Here is a 21,677-nt window from a genome sequence, read left to right on the forward strand (position 1 = left end):
AATTAACCTAATGAGTTTGTAAAATCAAATTAGTGTACAAAAATCGGCATAAAGGTTACTTTCATTATGTACATGTAAAATATTGAAAAAGAAAAAGCAGGGCCAATCTAAAAAAATCCACTAATTTATTCTTCATTACAGTTTAATTATTGCTTGAACCAGGCCTCTTGCAGTGATAAATGGGCTAAGGTATATGAATGATATGAGTTATGCCTTGTTAAATATAGCAAACAAAACATTTGAAAAGGTAACTGTCGAAGAGAATAACGGAAACAAAGAAATAAGAAAATTGCAAGTGCAAACCTCAACCACACACACACACACACAAAACAAATAAAAAAAGAAATGAGCAGTGAGGAAAGGAAAACTGTGTGTGTAACAGGTGCCTTTGGTTACATTGCGTCATGCCTTGTTAAGCAGCTTCTCCTTTGTGGTTACACTGTCAAAGCCTCCGTTCGTGACCCTGGTCAGTTCTTTTATATATATATATATATATATATATATATATATATATATATCAATTCATTCTTGTCCTTGTTTCATGATCGAAGCCATTTAATTTCACTGAATAGACTTTTAGCGGCGCTTTCAGTGGCGTTTGGATGAATTTACACATTAGTGGTGTTTGTATAAAAACGCCGCTATAGGTCAGGGTTATAGTGGCGCTTGTCAAAAAAATTCCGCAAAATATCAGTATTAGCGGCGCTTATATAGAAAACACCGCAAAAAAGTGAGAATTAGCGGCATTTTCTTAAAAACACCGCAATAGGTGATGCATTAGCGGGCGGTTGTCGAAAAACGCCCCAAATGTGTTGACCAAAATGGCGCCGTTTTGATGGTGATCTGTTGAGGCATTAGCGGCGTTTTACCAAAACGCCACAAAAAATTCAAGCAATAGCGGCGTTTTTTGAAAACGCTGCAATAGGTGATATATTAGCGGCGGTTGTTTGGAAACGCCGCAGAAGTTTTGAGCAAAACGGCTCCATCCATTAGTTAGCTATAGAGGAATTAGCGGCGTTTTTAAAAAAACGCTCAAAATGTGAATCATTAGTGGCGTTTTTTTAGAAAACGCCACGTCCCCTTGTTTTCGGCATTGCATGCGTGATCATGGATCTTTTATTTTCTTTTGCATTACTCTTTCTTGTCCTTCTAAGTGTTACCTAGATGTTGCCTAAACTACGATAATTGCAATTAGTTATTATTCCTCAAAAGATGATCCAAGAAAGACATAACACTTACTTGCTCTTGAGGGAGCTGAGGACAGGCTGAAGTTGTTTAAAGCAAACCTATTGGAAGAAGGTTCCTATGATTTCGCTGTTGAAGGTTGCGAAGGTGTTTTTCACACAGCATCTCCCTTTTATCATGATGTCAAAGATCCCGAGGTTGATCTTGCATTATTTATCTAACATAACTCTTTTTGTTTCCACTTTTGTTTTCATTGACCACAGTGAAAACTTGTCACTTTTGTTGGATTTTTTTCATTTAAAAGGAAAAAGGAAAAAGGAAAATGCAAAGGAACCCTTAAAATGCATCCCGTGTTTGTACAACATAAATGAAACAACTTGGTTCTAAGAGATTCGTGTTCCTTTTATTATTATTATTTTTATGTTACTTTCTTCAGGCATTCTTGTTGGGGAATGAACTGCTTTCTTTATATTTGAATCTTTTGAACATGCTTTTGATGAGGATTACAAGTCATCAATTCGATGACAAATTCCATTGTTGAAGCCGTTTTTGCGGGCTAAATAGTAAGGAGATTTCATTAGATCATCATTTTGACATTTAACGTTCTTAAACATTGTCTTTACCTACTACTAGTGGTCTTGATCTGAGCCATATGGATACTAAGTGGAAAGGAAGCAACTTATTTAGTGCTTCAAATTTAAAAGACTCGGACCATTTCGCTTTTGCATTAATGGAGTGATCTTTTATATCTGTCTTTGATGATTATTAAGTCTTTTAACTCATCCTTTCTTTTATCAGGCAGAATTACTTGGTCCGGCTGTGAAAGGAACATTGAAGTGCTTAACTTATGTGCTAACTCCTCTTCAATAAAACGCGTGGTCTTGACAGCTTCTATTGCCGCAGTCACCTACAATGGGTGTTAGAATTAAGTGACCCAAATTCTTATTTAAATAAAATACGATGGAAAATAAAATAAAAGTAAAATCCATATAGAACTAGACTTCTTTTATTTTATTTTAGAATAAGGTTTTTAAACCTTATTAAACTCCATCTATTTTATATTGATTAGGATAAGGTGTTTCAATCCTACTAGAATATGGCTTTGCAAGCCTATAAATAGACATAGTCTATTCCTCTTGTATTTGAGTAAAAAAATTTTTCGACATAGTGAATTTTCTTCTCCTCCGCCGTGGTTTTTTTCCGAAAGGGTTTCCACGTAAAATTTATGTGTTCTTTATTTTTATTTATTTTATTCTATTTTATTTTTCACAAATTGGTATCGAGCTTCGGGTTATTCATCTCGATCACGGTAATGGCGTCTTTGAAGTATGAAATTCATTGTTGGATCGCAACACCGATTTGCGTTGTGGCAAATTAAGATGCAAGCGCTTCTTGCAGATGGATCTAGAGGATGCCCTGCTAGGATAGATAAGATGCCTTCGACATTAACAGATGAAGAGAAGAAGCGTAAGGATCGAAAGGCATTAACACAATTACATCCGCATTTGTCCAACGAAATTTTGCAGGATGTGATGAAAGAGAAAACCGCCGCTACATTATGGAAGAGGCTAGAACAAATATGTATGTCGAAAACTCTAACAAGCAAGTTGCATATGAAGCGGCGTCTTTATGCTCATCGTTTGGAGGAAGGTGCGTCAGACACGAACACTTAACGGTGTTTAAAGAAATTCTCTCAAACTTGGAGGCCATGGAGGTTCAAGATGATAAGGAAGATCTAGGGTTGATTCTACTTTGTTCGTTGCCCGTCTTATTCAACCTTTAGAGACACGATTTTATATAGCCGCGAGTCTCTCACAGTTGATGAGGTTTATGATTCTTTAACCTCGTATGATAAGATGAAGCATCTTGTGGTTAAACCCAACTCTCGTGGAGAGGGTCTCATTGTTCGTGGGAGACAAGACCGAATGTTGATGATGATCGTGGTAGAACACAGAACGGAATCCTCGTGGTAAATCTAAGGGTAGATCGAAATCTTCAAACAGAGGTAAAACTTGCAACTTCGCAAGAAGAAAGGGCACATTAAATCGAGTGCTATAAGCTACAAAATAAGATTAAAAGGAGGTGCGAATCAAAAGGAAAACAAACGAAAATTCGGTGAAGTCGATGTTGTAGAAGACTATAGCGATGGTGAACTTCTAGTTGCTTCATCAATGATTCTAAAGTAAGCGAGGAGTGGATACTTGATTCAGTGCACCTTCCACATGAGTCCCAATCGGATTGGTTTACAACTTATGAAACAAGATTCTGAAGGTGTTGTTTTGATGGGAAATAATGCTTCATGTAAAATCGCAGTGTTGGAACAATTAAAGTTAAGATGTTTGATGGAGTTGTCGAACACTTAGTGACGTGCGGCATGTTCCGAATTGAAAAGAAATTTAATTTCGTTGAGTACTCTTGATTCAAAAGGGCATGATACACACGGTGAAAGTGGGTTTTAAAGATTTCAAAGGGTCCCTTGTTGTGATGAAAGGGCAAAGAAAGATTGCCAAGTTATATGTTTTATGTGGTTCTATCATATCGGTGATGCAAATTGCCGCTTCCTCTTCCTTGTCGATGATGATATTACTAAACTTTGGCATATGCGCCTAGGGCATATGAGTGAGAATGGCATGGCGTAATTAAGCAAAAGAGGACTTCTTAATGGGTAAGGAATTTGCAAACCGAATTTCGTGAGCACCGTGTTTTTGGGAAGCAAAAGAGAGTTCGATTCACTAGAGGAATCCATAACACGAAGGAAACGTTGGAGTATATCCATTCGATCGTGGGGGCCGTCCGAGTGCCTTCGAGAGGTGGAGCTAATTATATGCTAACCTTTATTGATGATTTTTCCGAAAAGTTTGGGCGTTCTTCCGAAGCGTAAAAGCGATGTGTTTTCCACATTTAAGTCTTGGAAAATTATGATTGAAAAACAGACGAGAAAACAGATAAAATACCTCCGCATGCACAATGGCTTAGAGTTCGCTCGATGAGTTTAATAGATTGTGCAAGTCGAAGGATCATGAGACACTTGACGATTCGTCATACTCCACAAAAGCGGCGTTGCGAGCGAATGAACGAACGATCATGGAGAAGGTTCGATGTATGTTGTCAAATGCCAACTTATCAAGTCATTTTGGGCGTAAGCGACCTCTACTACATGTTTTTGATCAACCGATCTCCATCCGCTGCCATTGAGAAAAGACTCCACAAGAGGTATGGTCCGTAATCCCGCTAATTATTCGATTTAAAGATTTTTGGGTGTCTGCGTATGCTCATGTTGATAATGGAAAATTGGAACCGAGATCCATTAAATGCGTTTTCTTGGTTATAAAGTGGTGTAAAAGGCTATAAGTTATGGTGTCCTGAAAATAGAAAAGTTGTGATTAGCAGAGATGTTGTTTTTGATGAAACCGCTATGCTACCTAACTTATCTCTTAAAGACTCTTCCAATAAAGAAAACCAAAAGCGGTGGAGCATCGATTAATACGTAATCAACTCCTCAAGCCAAGATACAAAATTGAGAATAGAGTTGCTTTTTCACCGCAATACTCTATCGCCAAAAACAGGACAAGAAGAGAAATTAAACCTCCAAAGAAGTATGCCGAGGTTGATCTAGTTGCTTATGCTTTAAATGTGGTGAAGATATAGATGCGAATCAAGAGCCATTTAATTATTCGAGGCGATTAGTGTGAAGACTCGAAAAGTGGATGTTTGCTATGCAAGAGGAGATGGAATCACTCCACAAAAACAGTAACATGGGATCTTGTAAAACTTCCTAAAGGTAAAAAGGCATTCGTTGTAAATGGGTGTTTAAAAGAAAGAAGGGACTCAGGAGTTGAAGAACCCGGATATAAAGCAAGGCTTGTTGCAAAGGGTTACAATCAAATCGTGAGTGGACTTCACAGATGTGTTCTCTCCGGTTGTTAAGCATAGTTCGATTCGAGCTTTGCTTGGTATTGTTGCCATGCATGATTTGGAGCTTGAGCAGTTAGATGTAAAACGCATTTTTGCATGGAGAACTTGAGGAAGATATTTACATGCAACAACCAGAGGGTTTTATAGTCTCGAAAAAGAGGACTATGTTTGCTTGTGAAAAAGTCCCTTTACGATTTGAAACATCACCAAGACAATGGTACAAGAGGTTTGATTCCTTTATGACTTCTCATGATTTCAAAAGAAGTAGTTTTGACAGTTGTGTCTACTTTAAGAAAAAAAAGTGATGGTTCTTTTGTGTATCTACTTCTTTATGTTGATGACATGTTGATAGCAAAGAAAAGATAAAAGAGAGATAAGAAAGGTTAAAGCCCAACTAAGTGAAGAATTTGAGATGAAAGATTTAGGACCAGCAAAGAAGATACTTGGTATGGAGATTCTGAGATAGAAAAGCAAGTAAATTGTACCTAAGTCGGAAGGGGTACATTGAGAAAGTTCTTTGCGGAGTTCAATATGCAGAGTGCTAAGCTGTTAGTACTCCTTTAGCGACCCATTTCGGACTTTCATCGGCCTTATCTCCTCAATCGATAATGAGATTGAGTACATGTCACATGTTCCATACTCTAGTGCAAGAGGATCTCTCATGTATGCTATGGTTTGTTCACGTCCGATTTATCATATGCGATCGGTGCAGCTTAGCGATACATGGCGAATCTCGGTAAAGAACACCGGAAAGCGATTCAATGGATTTTAAGATACTTACGAGGCACTACTAATGTTTGCTTACAGTTTGGAAGAACTAAAGATGGAGTTATAGGGTATGTTGATGCTGATTTTCTTGGAGACCTTAATAGAAGAAGATCTCTCACAGTTACGTCTTTACAATCGGAGGTTGTGCAATTAGTTCAAAGCCACTTTGCAAACTACATCGCTTTGTCTACCACTGAAGTTGAGTACATGGCGATTATCGAGGCTTGTAAAGAAGCTATTTGGTTGAAGGGACTATTTAGTGAACTCAATGAAGACCTTCAAATCAGACAGATTTTGTGACAACAGAGTGCCATCTTTCTTACAAAAGATCAAATGTTTCATGAGAGAACAAAACACATTGATATTCGGTATCATTTTGTTCGTGATATTATTGCTCGTGGTGATATTGTTGTGAGCAAAATTAGCACTCATGAAAATCCTGCAGATATGATGACTAAGTCACTTCCTATAACCAAGTTTGAGCATTGCTTAGACTTGGTTGGTGTTCATTGTTGAAGTTAAACCCTTAAGGGGTTTTTTGGAAGAGGTGAAGAACTTGTTTATTGAAAGTTCGCGATGAAGAACTTGTTCATTGAGAATTTGTGTCAAGGTGGAGATTGTTAGAATTAAGTGACCCAAATTCTTATTTAAATAAAATACGATGGAAAATAAAATAAAAGTAAAATCCATATAGAACTAGACTTCTTTTATTTTATTTTAGAATAAGGTTTTTAAACCTTATTAAACTCCATCTATTTTATATTGATTAGGATAAGGTGTTTCAATCCTACTAGAATATGGCTTTGCAAGCCTATAAATAGACATAGTCTATTCCTCTTGTATTTGAGTAAAAAAATTTTCGACATAGTGAATTTTCTTCTCCTCTGCCCGTGGTTTTTTTCCCGAAAGGGTTTCCACGTAAAATTTATGTGTTCTTTATTTTTATTTATTTTATTCTATTTTATTTTTCACAATGGGAAACCTCGAACTCCTGATGTTGTTGATGAATCTTGGTTTACTGATCTTGATTACGGAAGGGGCTTAAAGGGGTGTGTGTGTATCCCTGCTACCTCCTCTCATGCCATATTGACATCGGAGCTGTTGCACTTTACATGCAACTTATGAAGTATATATAAAACAAGAATTGTCTATGGATTGAAGAATGCGCGCCTGTCCCATTATTTCTATAGATTTCCAGTATGAGATATTCGAATTTGACCGCTAAATGTTGTCCAACGTGCCAATCTAATCCTCTGACTTATCCTTCATGTATCTGAAGATTAGGATCTAAATTGTTGTAGGTATATTCTCATAAGAACTACTTTGTTTTCAAGGAATTGTAGATTGATTGGATTAAGAGTGGAAACTGTGGCCCTATTTGGTATCATATTTTAGGATTTCTTTTTATTTTTTGATGTATAATAGCAGAAAGGTTTACTTATTTTCCTCCTCTTATCTTGCAAACTAAATTTAAGATTTGATTCTTATTCTAGCAGCTAATGCTGCGATAAATTTTTAAGGAGATCGGATCACACTTTTGGCTACGTTGCTCTTCATTTGCCTTGAAGTATGTTTGCTCGAAACCCGTATTTAACCCATATTTGGACATGAGCATGGGTTCATACGTAGAAAAACTTGGAAAAAAGAAAGACATTTTTGTGTCAAACGTATGCTCGTATCCTATACTTACAGCTAAGTCTAAGTAATGTAGCCTTCTGAAACAAATTTTGCTAGGTTGCATGACTGGGTACTTGTTACTGCTATAATTTACAACCAATTTCTATGTTTGTGCATCATTCAAATATTTCTTTTTTTTTTTTTGTTGCTACTAGTACTTTAGTGCATCACTATACACACACACACATACATATAGGGGATCTTAAATGACTGAAATTTCCTCATTTTTAATTAATTAAGGTTTTCTCTTCTTTGCTATACATATATTCAGCTTTGGCATGTCGTCTCAAAAACAATGGCTGAGGATGCTGCTTGGAAATTTTCAAAAGAGAAGGGCGTTGACATGGTTGCCATAAACCCTGGAATGGTGATCGGTCCTCTTTTACAACCAACACTTAATACCCGTGCTGCAGCCGTTTTAAGCTTGATTAAAGGTATTTTTTTTTTTTTTTGCCAGGCTACTACTTGCTTTACATGAAAGCGTTCTTTGGTGATCTTCCGAAAAACAAAAAATGCACTCTTGTTTTATGTAGGAGTGCAGACATTTCCGAATGCAACATTTGGTTCGGTGAATGTTAAAGATGTAGCAAATGCACATATCCAGGCATTTGAGATCCCATCAGCTAGTGGAAGATATTGTTTAGTTGAAAGAGTTGCGCATTACGCGGAAGTTGTCAAGTTCTTACACCAACTATATCGTTCATTCCAACTCCCAAAGAAGTAAGTTTTTTACTTGCAAATTTTAAAGCATTGCCGTATCTAAATGGGGGCAAACTTGCCTTTGTTTTTAACCCAAAAGCTTATCATATTGTCATTGTATGGTTTTTTTCCCCCTTTTTTGCAATTCTTTAGATAATCAAATCCAACCCTATAAAGAAACCATCTAAATATGTTTGAAACGGTGTTTTGTTTTGGTAAATATTGGCAGATGTGCAAATGACAAGCCTTATGTGCCAACATATCAGGTGTCCAAGGAAAAAGCAAGAAGTTTGGGTATAGGATTCATTCCTTTGGATTTGAGTCTCAAGGAAACGGTTGAAAGCTTGAAGGAAAAGGGATTTGTTGATTTTTGAGGACTCTCTCTTCAGCTCTTAATTTTGCAGTCTCTGTAATAAATAAATGGTTGGTATTGGCTACATTCTTTTATTTATTTATTTATTTTGGTGTTCATTTTTACTTGAGAATGGAGATTTTGGCCCTTTTTGCAGGTGGCTTGTAAGCGTTAATCCTTTCAGATATTAAGTTCTCAGTTTATAGCCCTAGCAAGACTCAAAAACATAGATAGTCACATTTATTTCATATCATGCAAATATATATTCTACACTTGTTAGAAAATATAGAGTTAGTCTTATAAAGATTATGCCATTGTAATTTAATTTAGTTTGTACTGTATCCTTTTATATATAATTGTGATTATGGAGGAATTTTGTAAAATACTAGGTTATTTTATTTTATCTTTTTATTAGGTATGACCTTTACATAAGGATTTGTTTAAGTTGTTCGTAATTAACTAGAATTGATTCAATTCTTGAAATATTTTAGAAGTCCAATCTACTTAAAGTTTGGTGAACTCTAAACAATTCAATAATTTTATAGTTTATCTAATAAATCTAAGGGATGAACATAAATAGAAATCTAAGGGATCAAGGTTTTTCTTTCTCAATCATTAAAATATATTAAGACTAGAAATTAACATACAGTTCAATACAGAAGTTACACCAGAAGCATAGATTATCGGTCAATACCAGATTTTGCTAGTGAATCTTCCCAGCTATTGACCTCTCTATATGCAAAAACTAGTCTAACATTTCCGATCAGTGACTTAAATCTATCAATATCTTTAAAAGGTCTCACTATACCTATCTCTTTGCTCCCAACCCATTCAGAATTAGCAAAAATCTCCACAGCTTGTTTTATGGCCAAAAGCTCAGCCTCAACTTTTCCTAAAGGACACGAAAAAATATTCAGTAACTTACCAAGGTCGGACTCCTTCGCAACCAGCTTGCCTTGGACTTACCTTGAGGCTTCGTCGATATTAAATTTCAGAGACCCTTGTGCCGGAGGACACCAACAAGTATAGTAGCGAACACCTTTATGGGCAACTGGTGATGAAATATTTAAAGGGTTATCCCACCATCGAGCATCAATAATATCCTCCGAATAGCTTGCCTTAACCTAGAATAAGGATCGAAGCTTTGTTAAAAACAAAATTTCATTGATCCGAGTCGCTTTTCCCTTCAACTTGCTCATATCCATTTCCGAGGTGAATTTAGAGGGGTTGGCCCTAAATGTTGTAATATTTTTTTAAAAGTCTTTTAAATTTTAAAATTTTTATTTTGATATTATAATTAATATTTAGAAAAAAGGGCAAATTTATGTTTGGCCCCCAAAGGTTTTCAAAGTTTTTTTTAATTGGGTTTTTATAGACTTTATAATTTTTATGATAAATTTAGTAACATTTTTAATTTAATTTGGTAAACTAATACAAAGTAGTATCTATATATTAATTTGGTAAAAATAAAGTTTAGTGATTGAAATATCTAAGTATAAATGGTATCTAAATATTAGTTACGTAAAAATAAAGTTAAATAATTATAATATCTAATACAAATTGAGTATTTAACTTATTTGTTTTTCAAAATACCTTTCATGGGTCGATAGGTTGAGCCAAGCTGAGGTCCGATTCCAAAATATTTTTCAAGTCCAACCCTGTTTTGAGGTCAAGTTAGACTGTCCAGAAAAACATGTTTTACAATTTAAAAATTAATAATATATTTTTATAATTAAATATTAATTTTAAAATATTTTTTATTTTTTAAATTGAATTCGAGTTGAATTAAAAGTACAAAATATTTATTCAAGTGAAGCTCAACGAACTATCCGAGCCATGCACATATCTAACCTCACGCATAAAAAATACACAGTAGCAATAAAGGAAGAAGCCAGAATGAACAAGGTAAACAATTGGAAATGCCCCACTTTATCTTATAGAGAGGTTTCAAATTGAGCCATTAATGTAATTTAATGTGTAGCGTTAAAAGGAATTCAATTACAAATTGTATAAATTATAATTGAGTAATCAATGCACTAAATTTAGTTTATCGTGGGCTTGTTTTGTTTTTAATCTAAAAGGACAGGTAAAAATGTAAGTGCAAGATATGATGAGTGTTGATCATAATAAGCTTTTTTAGGTTGCATTTACTTTGTTTCTTGAGAACTGTTGTTTGTTTTCATAGCATTTTAGATATTTTGCATTTCATGTGCTTAAATATGGTTAGTTTTTATTTTTGCGCAAGTGATTACATGGTTTTATGTAGATTAAGATGAATTTGAATGAAATGAGTGGAAGGATAAGGCATAAGCAAAAACTTGTGTTGATGTCAACTTTCTATATTCCCAAAACACTGCATTTTGATAAAGCTCATTTTGGTATTTTCCCTCTAAACCATGTGTTAACCCTAAAAGCCCAGCCCTTGTAAAACATAGAATAATCATAGAGTTAAAGGGGAGAGAGCTGTAAAGTTTAGTTTTTAGTTTAGTAATGTTGATTTGAATTTTCAAATCATTCAGATCGAATTCATCTTTAATGTAAAGCATAATGAATATAAGGATATCAAAAATGCTCTTTTCGTAGTGTATGAAATTTCATACTTAATTATAAGTGATTAGGAAATTTAAAGTTAATGGCGAGTAACTTAATTAAACTAATATATAATTGGCTTAAATTTTAACTAGTTTGTATTGTGTGATGCACAGACTAGTTGTGTATATTAATTTTATAATATTTTTGTTTACATGAATTTTCTCAAAACTAATTAAAGAATTAAAAGGTAATCTAATTACAAAATATTTTTAAAAATATTTAACTAATTTATAATCAATCGTGTTAGTGTTATTTAATCTTTAAATAATATAAAATTTATCATGAATATTTCTATAAAAATATATATACAGACTAAATTCTTTTGATTATTTCTTATTTTTAAATACATTAACAATTATAATCTCTTTCTAATCTATAATCAAGAACATGGAAATTATAAATTATATAAAGTAAATATAATTTGAGTACTAAATTATAAATTGGTAAAAAATAGAAAAACTTATATAGCATAAATTAAAGCATGGAAGGATGTTTGTATAATTGAACCATTGTTTACATATAATGAAAAAAAAGTATTGGTATAAGTGGAAGTCCTCAATAGTTGAACCAAAAACAATGAAATACATTCCCTCAATTAATCCAATTTATAAAGAGTAAATAAGCTAAACTCTATTTTTTTTTTCATTCCCTATAATATTTGCTAAAAGAATTGTTTTTACGTACGTCCAGGAAAAAAAAAGTTAAATGCCTTCTTTGCTTTTAGTTTGTTCTACGCATGATAATATGCCGGGCAGCCTAATGTAAAATTTTATGTTCAGGTTGGGTTTGATTTAAAAATTAAGTCTACAATTTTATTTAAACTTGATTCAGATTAAAAAAGTTCAAAAATCTTACTAGAGGTTCGATCCGTTAAAAAATAAACATTATTTTTTTGTCCAAATCTATTTTTTTGACATATGTTTTTGTCAAAATCTTCTCATTTTTCAAGTTAACCTTTAAATTTGGACGAATGATCTGACCCATTATAAGTTCTAGTTTAATCTTTAGCTAGTTAAAATAACGCACATTTTTCCTTTTTTGGGTGGAGTAGATATAAATGGGAAGCCAGAAAATGATATTAAAAAAAATTAAATAAATTCCTTTTTATTTTTACTTGGCTTTGTATTAATATGTTGTATAAAATGTCAAAAATTAAGGTGAATAGTGTTTTTGCAGTATGATTTGGTTGTAAATAAAACCATTTCTACCGAACCTTTCATAAATGTTGTGTTTTTAAAGCAAACATATTATTGATGGAATAAATTATGAAATTATGTAAATTGTAATACAAAATTGTAGAATAATACCTTTATACATAGAAGGTAATAGGAATGAATTTAATAACATAAATTATAGGTATAATAAAAGATTTATGTAAGGAAGATGCACATAATAGATTAACACAATATAATGAAGAGTACATAATATCAATTTAATTAGCTTGGATTTTCATTTATTATGGTAACCATTTATTTACTATTACAATTTAATAATGAATTTTTGTTAGTATATGTCTTAAATTGGTAAGAAATAAATATAGAAAGTAATTAAAATTTTAAAATAAAATATTGCATATTTAACTTTCATTATGGAAGGTGTTATAGGCCAATTTGGCCCACTTCCATTACACCAAACCTAAACAATGACCCTTACCCAAAACCCATTACAATTAAATCAATCCATTAAACCCACTAAAAAACCCAAATACCCAACAGCCCAATTACACTCAAACCCTAAACCAAATTCAAAAAAAGCTATCACAAACCCTAGCCTCTCCCCACTTGCCTTAGCGCCGCAACCACCCTCCCACTTGCCTCTGCCAACACCATCCCCTGGCGCCACCTGCCCCATGGTCACCTCCACCGGCCACCAACTCACCTGCAAGGTCAAGCAGACACGCAACAATAAGAAACAGACCATGTAAGGCTATAAAAGCCAAATGTAAAAACAAAAAGGGGGGATTTTTTCTGAATACAAGGATTGGATTTTAATATATACATAAACAGATCGAAAATATATAGGAAGAAAACACAAGAATAATACCAATTCAGCAGCAAAAACACCGACATCAAAGCATTGAGGTGAATCTTTTTATTTTTATTTTCAAACTTATTTCTCCTATATTTATAAACACATAAATACAAATAAAAAATAATATCATAAAGCGTAAAAAAAATATAAAAAAAATTACCTTTTCCGTCTACCGTGCACTGTGGCCGGTGCCGGCGCCGATGACGGGCCGACGATCGGCCGGTAGCCCCCCTCTCTCCTTTCCCCTCTCCCTCCTTTCTCTTCCTCTCCTTTCTTCTCTCTTTTTTTTTCTTTTCTCCCTTCACAAATGATTTTTTTTCTGAAAATGGGCTATTTATAACCCTCCGAAACGACGTCATTTTGGGGGCTGTATTTAAGCCCCAAAACGACGTCGTTTAAGCCCTTACCCGATCCGACCCGACCCGTCATTTTGCCGTTTTCGATTCAGCTATTACACAAACTTCCTAGCTATATCGTCGTATTTCTTTACTCGCGCTAAGAACTCTGATATATTTGATCTTTGACTTGGAGGGAATTGGCAAATGAGAATTTCAACTTCTTCCGATAATTGCACCACGTGCATGGCTACCCCACGAACTTCATTGATCAAATAGCTAAGTTGCATTTCTTTTTCTTGAAGGACCTCTTCGTAAGCACGAACGTCTCTATCATACTGACTATCTTTTTCTTCCAAAGCCTTCAAGAGAGTATCTAGTTGTTGTTGACGATCTTGCAGCATACCTTCTAACTCTCTTATCCTTTCTTTTTAGTTCTTGACGTTTAGATCGACTAGTCATTACCTCGGCAGACACAGCTTCATATTCGGCGTTCTTCTTCCTCAATTCTATCATAGCCCGCGCAGCCTTTTCTTTCTCTTTCTTCGCTTTTCCTTTCCAAAATTCCATCCCGCCTTTAATGTTGCTTATCTCTTCTTTCCATTCTGCCGACGACTTGCCCAGCCCACTATTTTTTATTGTGCCTCTTAACTTTTTATTTTCCAGATGGAGGTCCTTTAAGTCATTTCTCGCGACTTCAACTTCTTTTTGCACTTTCTCAGTTCTGGATCTTTCAATCTGAACGTCGATCTTCAATTGGTAGTTTTCCTCTTGAAGAGCACTAAGGTCCCGAGACATCTTGGCCTTTTCTCGTTCAAATTCTTGTTTTTCCATTTCTAGCTCAGATGGCATTTCCTCTAAGAAAGGATTCTGGACGGTGTAGTTCATTGACGAGATTTGTTGACTATTCACCCGTTGCTTTCTCCATATGTCGTAATCTTGGGTGAGAGTGTCAGCGTATAAAGCTAATTCCATGAGATGAATTCTTTTCCAAGACTTTGCGATAGCTCGAACCCTCTTCCTATATCCCTCACCCGCAAAAGCAAACTCAGACTGTGCTAATCCTCCAGTGGCAGGTATGAATTGTCGCGAAGAAAATTACCTTTGGACCATTAACGGAGCATATCCAACTCTCTCCATAACCCGAGTAGTGGCACCCAATCTTGATCTCCGACCTTGTATAGCAGAATTGACGGGCGTATCCACGGGGCTCTCCAAGTTACGTCATCGGCGCGAAGATTCTGAAAGACTGAGACCCAGTGTTGTTCAGTAACCTCCTTCGGCCATTCTTTCTTAAGATAGGCTTCTAACGGGGAGAATGTTTTAGAAAACATATGGAACGGTGTACGCTCTACTTTCCAAAAGTGGCTCAGAATCCAAACATTGAGTAACTGGGCGCATCCGATAAAACGACCTTCTCCTTTCTTCCTACAGCTACTTATTGATCTGAAGGTTTCGGCCAGGATAGTTGGGACGGGTTGATTCCTTATTTTAACCTTTCGAAGAAATCTACCACCGCAACTTCTATGTGTCCAAGGACCTTCGGGAAAATGATCAAACTGTAAATGGCCAGAGCGAATAGATTTACCCTTTTCAACATGTCAGGATGGTTCAAAACCAAGTCTCGTAGGGAAGACCATGGAATGCAAATGGTTTCATTCTTCTTCTTTAACTGTTTTTCGGCCCACGCGTCAGTCATGTCTGTTAATCTCACTAACTTTTTCTTGAAGGTCATAGGCTTAGGTTCTTTCACATATATCTTATAAGGTTGTACGTTTTTGACACGAAGCAAAGCAGAATACTCTTCTATAGTCGGGGTTATATCTTTCTGATTGAAAGTAAAACATTGGTAGGCCGGATCCCAAAATCTGACCATGGCTTGGATCAATCATTCGTCTACGTTGACAGTAATCAAGTTGGCTATGTCCCCATATCTTTCAGTGAAAATACCCCTAGTGTCCAAGTCCCACGGATTCCAAACCCGAACCAAATCTTCAAGGTTATTCTGGCGAACATTCACAGTTACGTGCTCGAGCAAATTGGCAATACATCCCTCCACTAGACTATCCCTTCTTTCTTTCTAAGTCTTTATAGACTAGTCCCGAACCGCAACATTCCTCTCGGTTATTTGTATAATTAACTCTTCCATTAGAAACCCATTTTTTGGTAACCGATCTCTAGTCAACACCTTCCTAATATAATGCCTATAATGCATGATGGAAAAAAAATAAGGCAAAGACAAACAACCTTGATTAGTAATTAAGTATAGGCAGAAAAACATGGAAAATTTAACAAATCGAACTACCCAAATCTAATTTATTAAACACACCTAGTCTTCTTGTATAGAAAGTGAAGATACAAAAGATAAGAGGCATTCCTCCCGTGCACTTATTTTGGTGACTACTAAACGGACGGAGGTTTGGCATGGCTCTAGTTAAATGGCTCGTACGGTTCACTATATGCTGTTTTGGTTCTAGATAGGTACTCGAATTGCCCGTACTGTCATCTGCTAAGATTAGTACGACGCTTCGGTCATAGCCCATCACAGGCTCACGAGTTCAATTCGAGGGGTTATATTTACTTATGCCTATGCGGAGGGACAAGTTAACTCACGAAAGCATAAGTCATATGTAACCCGAAAGTATTCACTAGCCTGTACGGAGGGACGAGTTAACTCACGAAGGCGGAGCATTTACTTTCACTTAAACGGACGAGGCCCGGGTAGAGAGCTCATGTTATGCAAAATGCAAGTGCACGGTGTGTGGGAGTAACTCACAAACCTTTACGTTTTATTTAAAAAACTAGACCAAAACTAAAACCATAAAAATTTAAAGCTGAATAAAAATCGGATAAAACAATTTGGGAGAATATATACAACACTTCAAAAAACCAATTTTGGAATCACGACTAAATATTAATTCGAACAAGGAATTTTGAAAATTTTGATAACACGCGTTTAAGTGACTCGACGCTCAAAAACTGACGTCCCCAGTGGAGTCGCCAGCTGTAGCGACGTAAAAATTTCTTCTTTTGGTCACTAATTGAGGCGATTTATTGGAAATTTAAAAATCGACTTTCGATTTTATTAAAAAAGGGAGTCGCCACCGATCCTTTTTCCTAGGTGTGATCGGATACCTAATAAATCCTCTTTTTCAATAGAAAATTTATTTTTTAAACAAAAAGAAGGCCGAGTTTAGGTCTACGTTTAAAGCCAAAGAAAAAAATAGGGTTCGGGAGTTGGTTAACACGAGGAAGGTATTAGCACCCTCGCGACGTCCAAAATTGGTATCTTATTAAACTTGTGTTGTCTTGATTTTCAAAAGTACAAATTCAATCTGACATTTACTCGTGATCCAATTGAAAAATGAGAATTTTAGTTTTCGATTTTTAGAAAGGGTGTCCCGTTTTTAACACGAGCCGATGAATTTCACCCAACATAGCGATGAAATCGATGGCTTAATGTTAAATCGGTACATTGCCTTATTTTTTAAATTAATTAAAACATGAGAAAAAATATTCCTAAAGTGAGAAATTAAAAATAGATAAACGATACAAAAAAAAAAGATATCATTAATGAAAAATATTAACATGGAATACTAGAATATTAGAATAACAATAATAATGATATTTACAAAAAAAAATAAATAAAACAAATCATGTACTAATAATAAAATAGGAAAAATGATATATTTGGTAATAATAATATAAAATAATAATATGTACATAAAAATACATATATATATGCATATAATAAATATATGTAATAATAATAATATCTACAATAAAAGAAAATATTAGGAAACGTACATAAAAATATATACATAAAATTTTTTTACAACAATAATATAAAATAATGATATGTACAATATATATATATATATATTGTACATAATATAGTTATAAAATATATATATTAAATTGAATAGGTAAATAATAATAAAAGGGTAAGAATATACCGAAGCCCCAATGTTATGGATTCTGAAATTAATCTCTTTTCTTCTCGGCTGTTGAAATGGGCCTTTGTTGGTGATCTTCACGGATCGATTGTCAAAATAGAGTCAGTTGACCCGACCATTTTAAAATTTAATATTTTTATTATTGTAGTTTTTTAGACTAATTTTGTTTAGCCCAATTACAAATAAAATCTACATAAAAAATACAAAATCCAAATTACTTCAACCCAACACAAACCAACCTCAGCCCACTAACTTAATAATCCAACACAACTAACCCAACCCACTAACTTAACATATCACCCAACCCACTAATTAACCCAAACTAAATTTAACCCATCAAACCTTACATAAACCAACCCATTAACTAAAATATTTCTTTTTTTTTAAGACTAAACCCCCCCAAAACAAACAAGTTCCAGCAGCAAACAAAGAAAATCCAAACTTCAAGCTGCCTATTCTCCCTCTCCTTCCACCGTGCGCGTCACCAGCAGCCACCGTATGCACCACATGAAATCAGGCTATGAGTAGTTGAGGTTTGGGTTTTGGGGTGGTTGATAATCGATTGGCTCGGGTATTTAGAGTGGGTTTCGGTTTGGGAGCTTGGTTGTGGTGTTAATGGTGGTTAGTCCTTGGTTGCTTGGTTGCTTACCGGATATTGGAGTTTTTTCTTGCTTAGATTGCTGAATGTTCCTTTTTTGTTGTTTTTTTTTTGCTGGAAATTTTTTTGCTGAAATTTTTTTTTTGCTCTTTTTTCTCAAATGGGAGATTCCTCCTCTTTTTTGTGTGGTTTTTTTTTAATTTCTCTCATTTTGCTTGTTTTTATGCTATTTGCAGGTAGTGGGTGAAGAAGGAGCAGCCACCCATGTTTGTGGCCTGAAAATCTCGAAAGTGGGTACCCCAAATCACGTAATCCGTCTAAAGGACCAAATCACAAATGAAGCAAAACTTTTGGGGCTAAATGTAATTTTTATAAAATTTAAGGTTAAAATGTAATTTAAGGAAAGTTTAGGGGTCTAAGTGAATTTAAAGAAAGTTTAAGGGTTAAAATGAAATTTAGGAAAAGTTTAGGGGTCAAAATGTAATTTTTATTTTTTGAAAATTTTTTTTTTTATTTTTTTAAAATTTTGAAAATTAAACAACAAACTATAGTCGGACAAAAATTTAGTGTGATCGGACACCTAATAAATCCTCTTTTTCAAAAGAAAATTTATTTTTTAAACAAAAAGAAGGCCGAGTTTAGGTCTACGTTTAAAGCCAGAGAAAAAAATAGGGTTCGGGAGTCGGTTACGCACGAGGAAGGTATTAGCACCTCGCGACGTCCAAAATTGGTATCTTATTAAACTTGTGTTGTCTTGATTTTCAAAAGTACAAATTCAATCGACATTTACTCGTGATCCAATTGAAAAATGAGAATTTTAGTTTTCGATTTTTAGAAAGGGTGTCCTGCTTTTAACACGAGCCGATGAATTTCACCCAACATAGCGATGAAATCGATGGCTTAATGTTAAATCGGTACATTGCCTTATTTTTAAATTAATTAAAACATGAGAAAAAATATTCCTAAAGTGAGAAATTAAAATAGATAAACGATACAAAAAAAAAGATATCATTAATGAAAAATATTAACATGGAATACTAGAATATTAGAATAACAATAATAATGATATTTACAAAAAAATAAATAAAAACAAATCATGTACTAATAATAAAATAGGAAAAATGAAATATTTGGTAATAATAATATAAAATAATAATATGTACATAAAATACATATATATATATATATATATATATGCATATAATAAATATATGTAATAATAATAATATCTACAATAAAAGAAAATATTAGGAAACATACATAAAAATATATACATAAAATTTTTTTACAACAATAATATAAAATAATGATATGTACAATATATATATATATATATATATATATTGTACATAATATAGTTATAAAATATATATATTAAATTGAATAGGTAAATAATAATAAAAGGGTAAGAATATACGAAGCTCCAATGTTATGGATTACTGAAATTAATCTCTTTTCTTCTCGGGCTGTTGAAATGGGCCTTTGTTGGTGATCTTCACCGGATCAGATTGCCGCAAATAGAGTCAGGTTGACCCGACCATTTTAAAATTTAATATTTTTTATTATTGTAGTTTTTTTAGACCAATTTTTGTTTAGTCCAATTACATTAATAATCCAAATTAAGTTAACATATCACCCAACCCACTAATTAACCCAAACTAAATTTAACCCATCAAACCTTACATAAACCAACCCAATAACTAAAATATTTCTTTCTTTTTTAATACTAAACTCCCCCCCCCCCAAAAAAACAAACAAGTTCCAGCAGCAAACAAAGAAAATCCAAACTTCAAGTGCCTATTCTCCTCTCCTTCCACTGCAGCGCGTCACCAGCAGCCACCGTATGCACCACATGAAATCAGGCTACGGTAGTTGAGGTTTGGGTTTTGGGGTGGCTGATAATCGATTGGCTCGGGTATTTAGAGTGGGTTTCAGTTTGGGAGCTTGATTGTGGTGTTAATAGTGGTTTGTCCTTGGTTGCTTGGTTGCTTGCCGGATATTGGAGTTTTTTCTTGCTTAGATTGCTGAATGTTCCTTTTTTGTTGTTTTTTTTTGCTGGAAAATTTTTTTGCTGAATTTTTTTTTGCTCTTTTTTCTCAAATGGGAGAATCCTCCTCTTTTTTTTGTGGTTTTTTTTTATTTCTCCTATTTTGCTTGTTTTTATGCTATTTGCAGGTAGTGGGTGAAGAAGGAGCAGCCACCCATGTTTGTGGCCTGAAAATCTAAGAAGTGGGTACCCCAAATCACATAATCTGTCTGAAGGACCAAATCACAAATGCAGCAAAGCTTTTGGGGCTAAATGTAATTTTTAGAAAATTTAGGGTTAAAATGTAATTTAAGGAAAGTTTAAGGGTCTAAGTGAATTTAAAGAAAGTTTAAGGGTCAAAATGAAATTTAGGAAAAGTTTAGGGGTCAAAATGCAATTTTTATTTTTGAAAATTTTTATTTTTATTTTTTAAAATTTTGAAAATTAAACAACAAACTCTAGTCGGATAAAAATTTAGTGTTTACATATATTATTTACCCATATTATTCCTATTTTATGTACATATTCTTAATGTCATTATTACGTATACATTCATTGTTTCCATCTCATATTTAATTTTAGTATTACATTATATCTTTATTGTTTATAATATTATTGTCACACTTATATTTGTTTCAATGTACCTCTAGATCTGTCATTTATTTATCTTTATTTTATGTCAATTTGCTTTACGTTTAAACGAAAATCTTTTTCTAATTAATTTTCAATAAGCGAGGCAACGTACCGATTTAACATTTAAGTCATCGATTTCATCGCTATGTTGGGTGAATATCAATTGACTCGTGTTAAAACGGTATATCCTTCTCAAAAATCAAAAAAATTGAAAATTCTTGTATTTCAATCGGATCATGATTAAATCTTACATTGAACTCGTATTTTTGAAAATCAAGACAACACGTGTTTATAAGATACCAATTTTGGGCGTCGCGAGGGTGCTAATACCTTCCTCGCGTGTAACCGACTCCCGAACCCTAATTCGTCTCTGACTTTTAACGTAGACCTAAACTCGGCCTTCTTTTTGTTTTAAAAAAGGAATCTAATAGGTGTCCGGTTACACCTAGGAAAAAGGATCGGTGGTGACTCCCTGTTTATTTTAAAATCAAATTTCAGTTTTCAAGTTTTCAATAGATCGCCACAATTAGCGACCAAGCTAAAAATTTTCACGTCGCTACAATTATTATTAGTATATTTTCTATGTTATTAATATTCCTAATATATATTGTATATGTTTATTTATATTATGTATATATATTTAGTATGTATATATTTAGTATTATTATGTCTATATTTTTCATTCCTATTGTCACTTATTTTTATATATATATATAGCAATATTAGTATTTTTAATATTATGTTTGCGTCACTTCATTTATTTTATATATATATTCATGATTTTATTTCGTGTTTAATGCTATCACTATCACGTTTAATACCATATCTATTGTGTTTATTCTAAATACTATATGTTGTATGTATTTTTGCATAACTATATTATACGTATATATATGTATATTATGAACGT

General features: G+C 33.8%; 1 protein-coding gene across 1 annotated transcript; it reads left to right on the top strand.

The window, feature by feature from the left end:
* The first annotated feature begins 345 nt into the window (after window positions 1-345).
* LOC108456252 (phenylacetaldehyde reductase) lies at window positions 346-8,618 on the top strand. Its single transcript, XM_017754851.1, is given in 8 exon segments — window positions 346-466; window positions 1,213-1,382; window positions 1,984-2,017; window positions 2,020-2,094; window positions 6,839-6,921; window positions 7,817-7,979; window positions 8,079-8,265; window positions 8,474-8,618. Coding segments are annotated over 8 exon segments (978 nt in total).
* The last annotated feature ends 13,059 nt before the right edge of the window (window positions 8,619-21,677 follow it).

The sequence above is a fragment of the Gossypium arboreum genome, chromosome 9 (assembly GCF_025698485.1).
Source record: "Gossypium arboreum isolate Shixiya-1 chromosome 9, ASM2569848v2, whole genome shotgun sequence".
NCBI classification, from domain to species: domain Eukaryota; kingdom Viridiplantae; phylum Streptophyta; class Magnoliopsida; order Malvales; family Malvaceae; genus Gossypium; species Gossypium arboreum.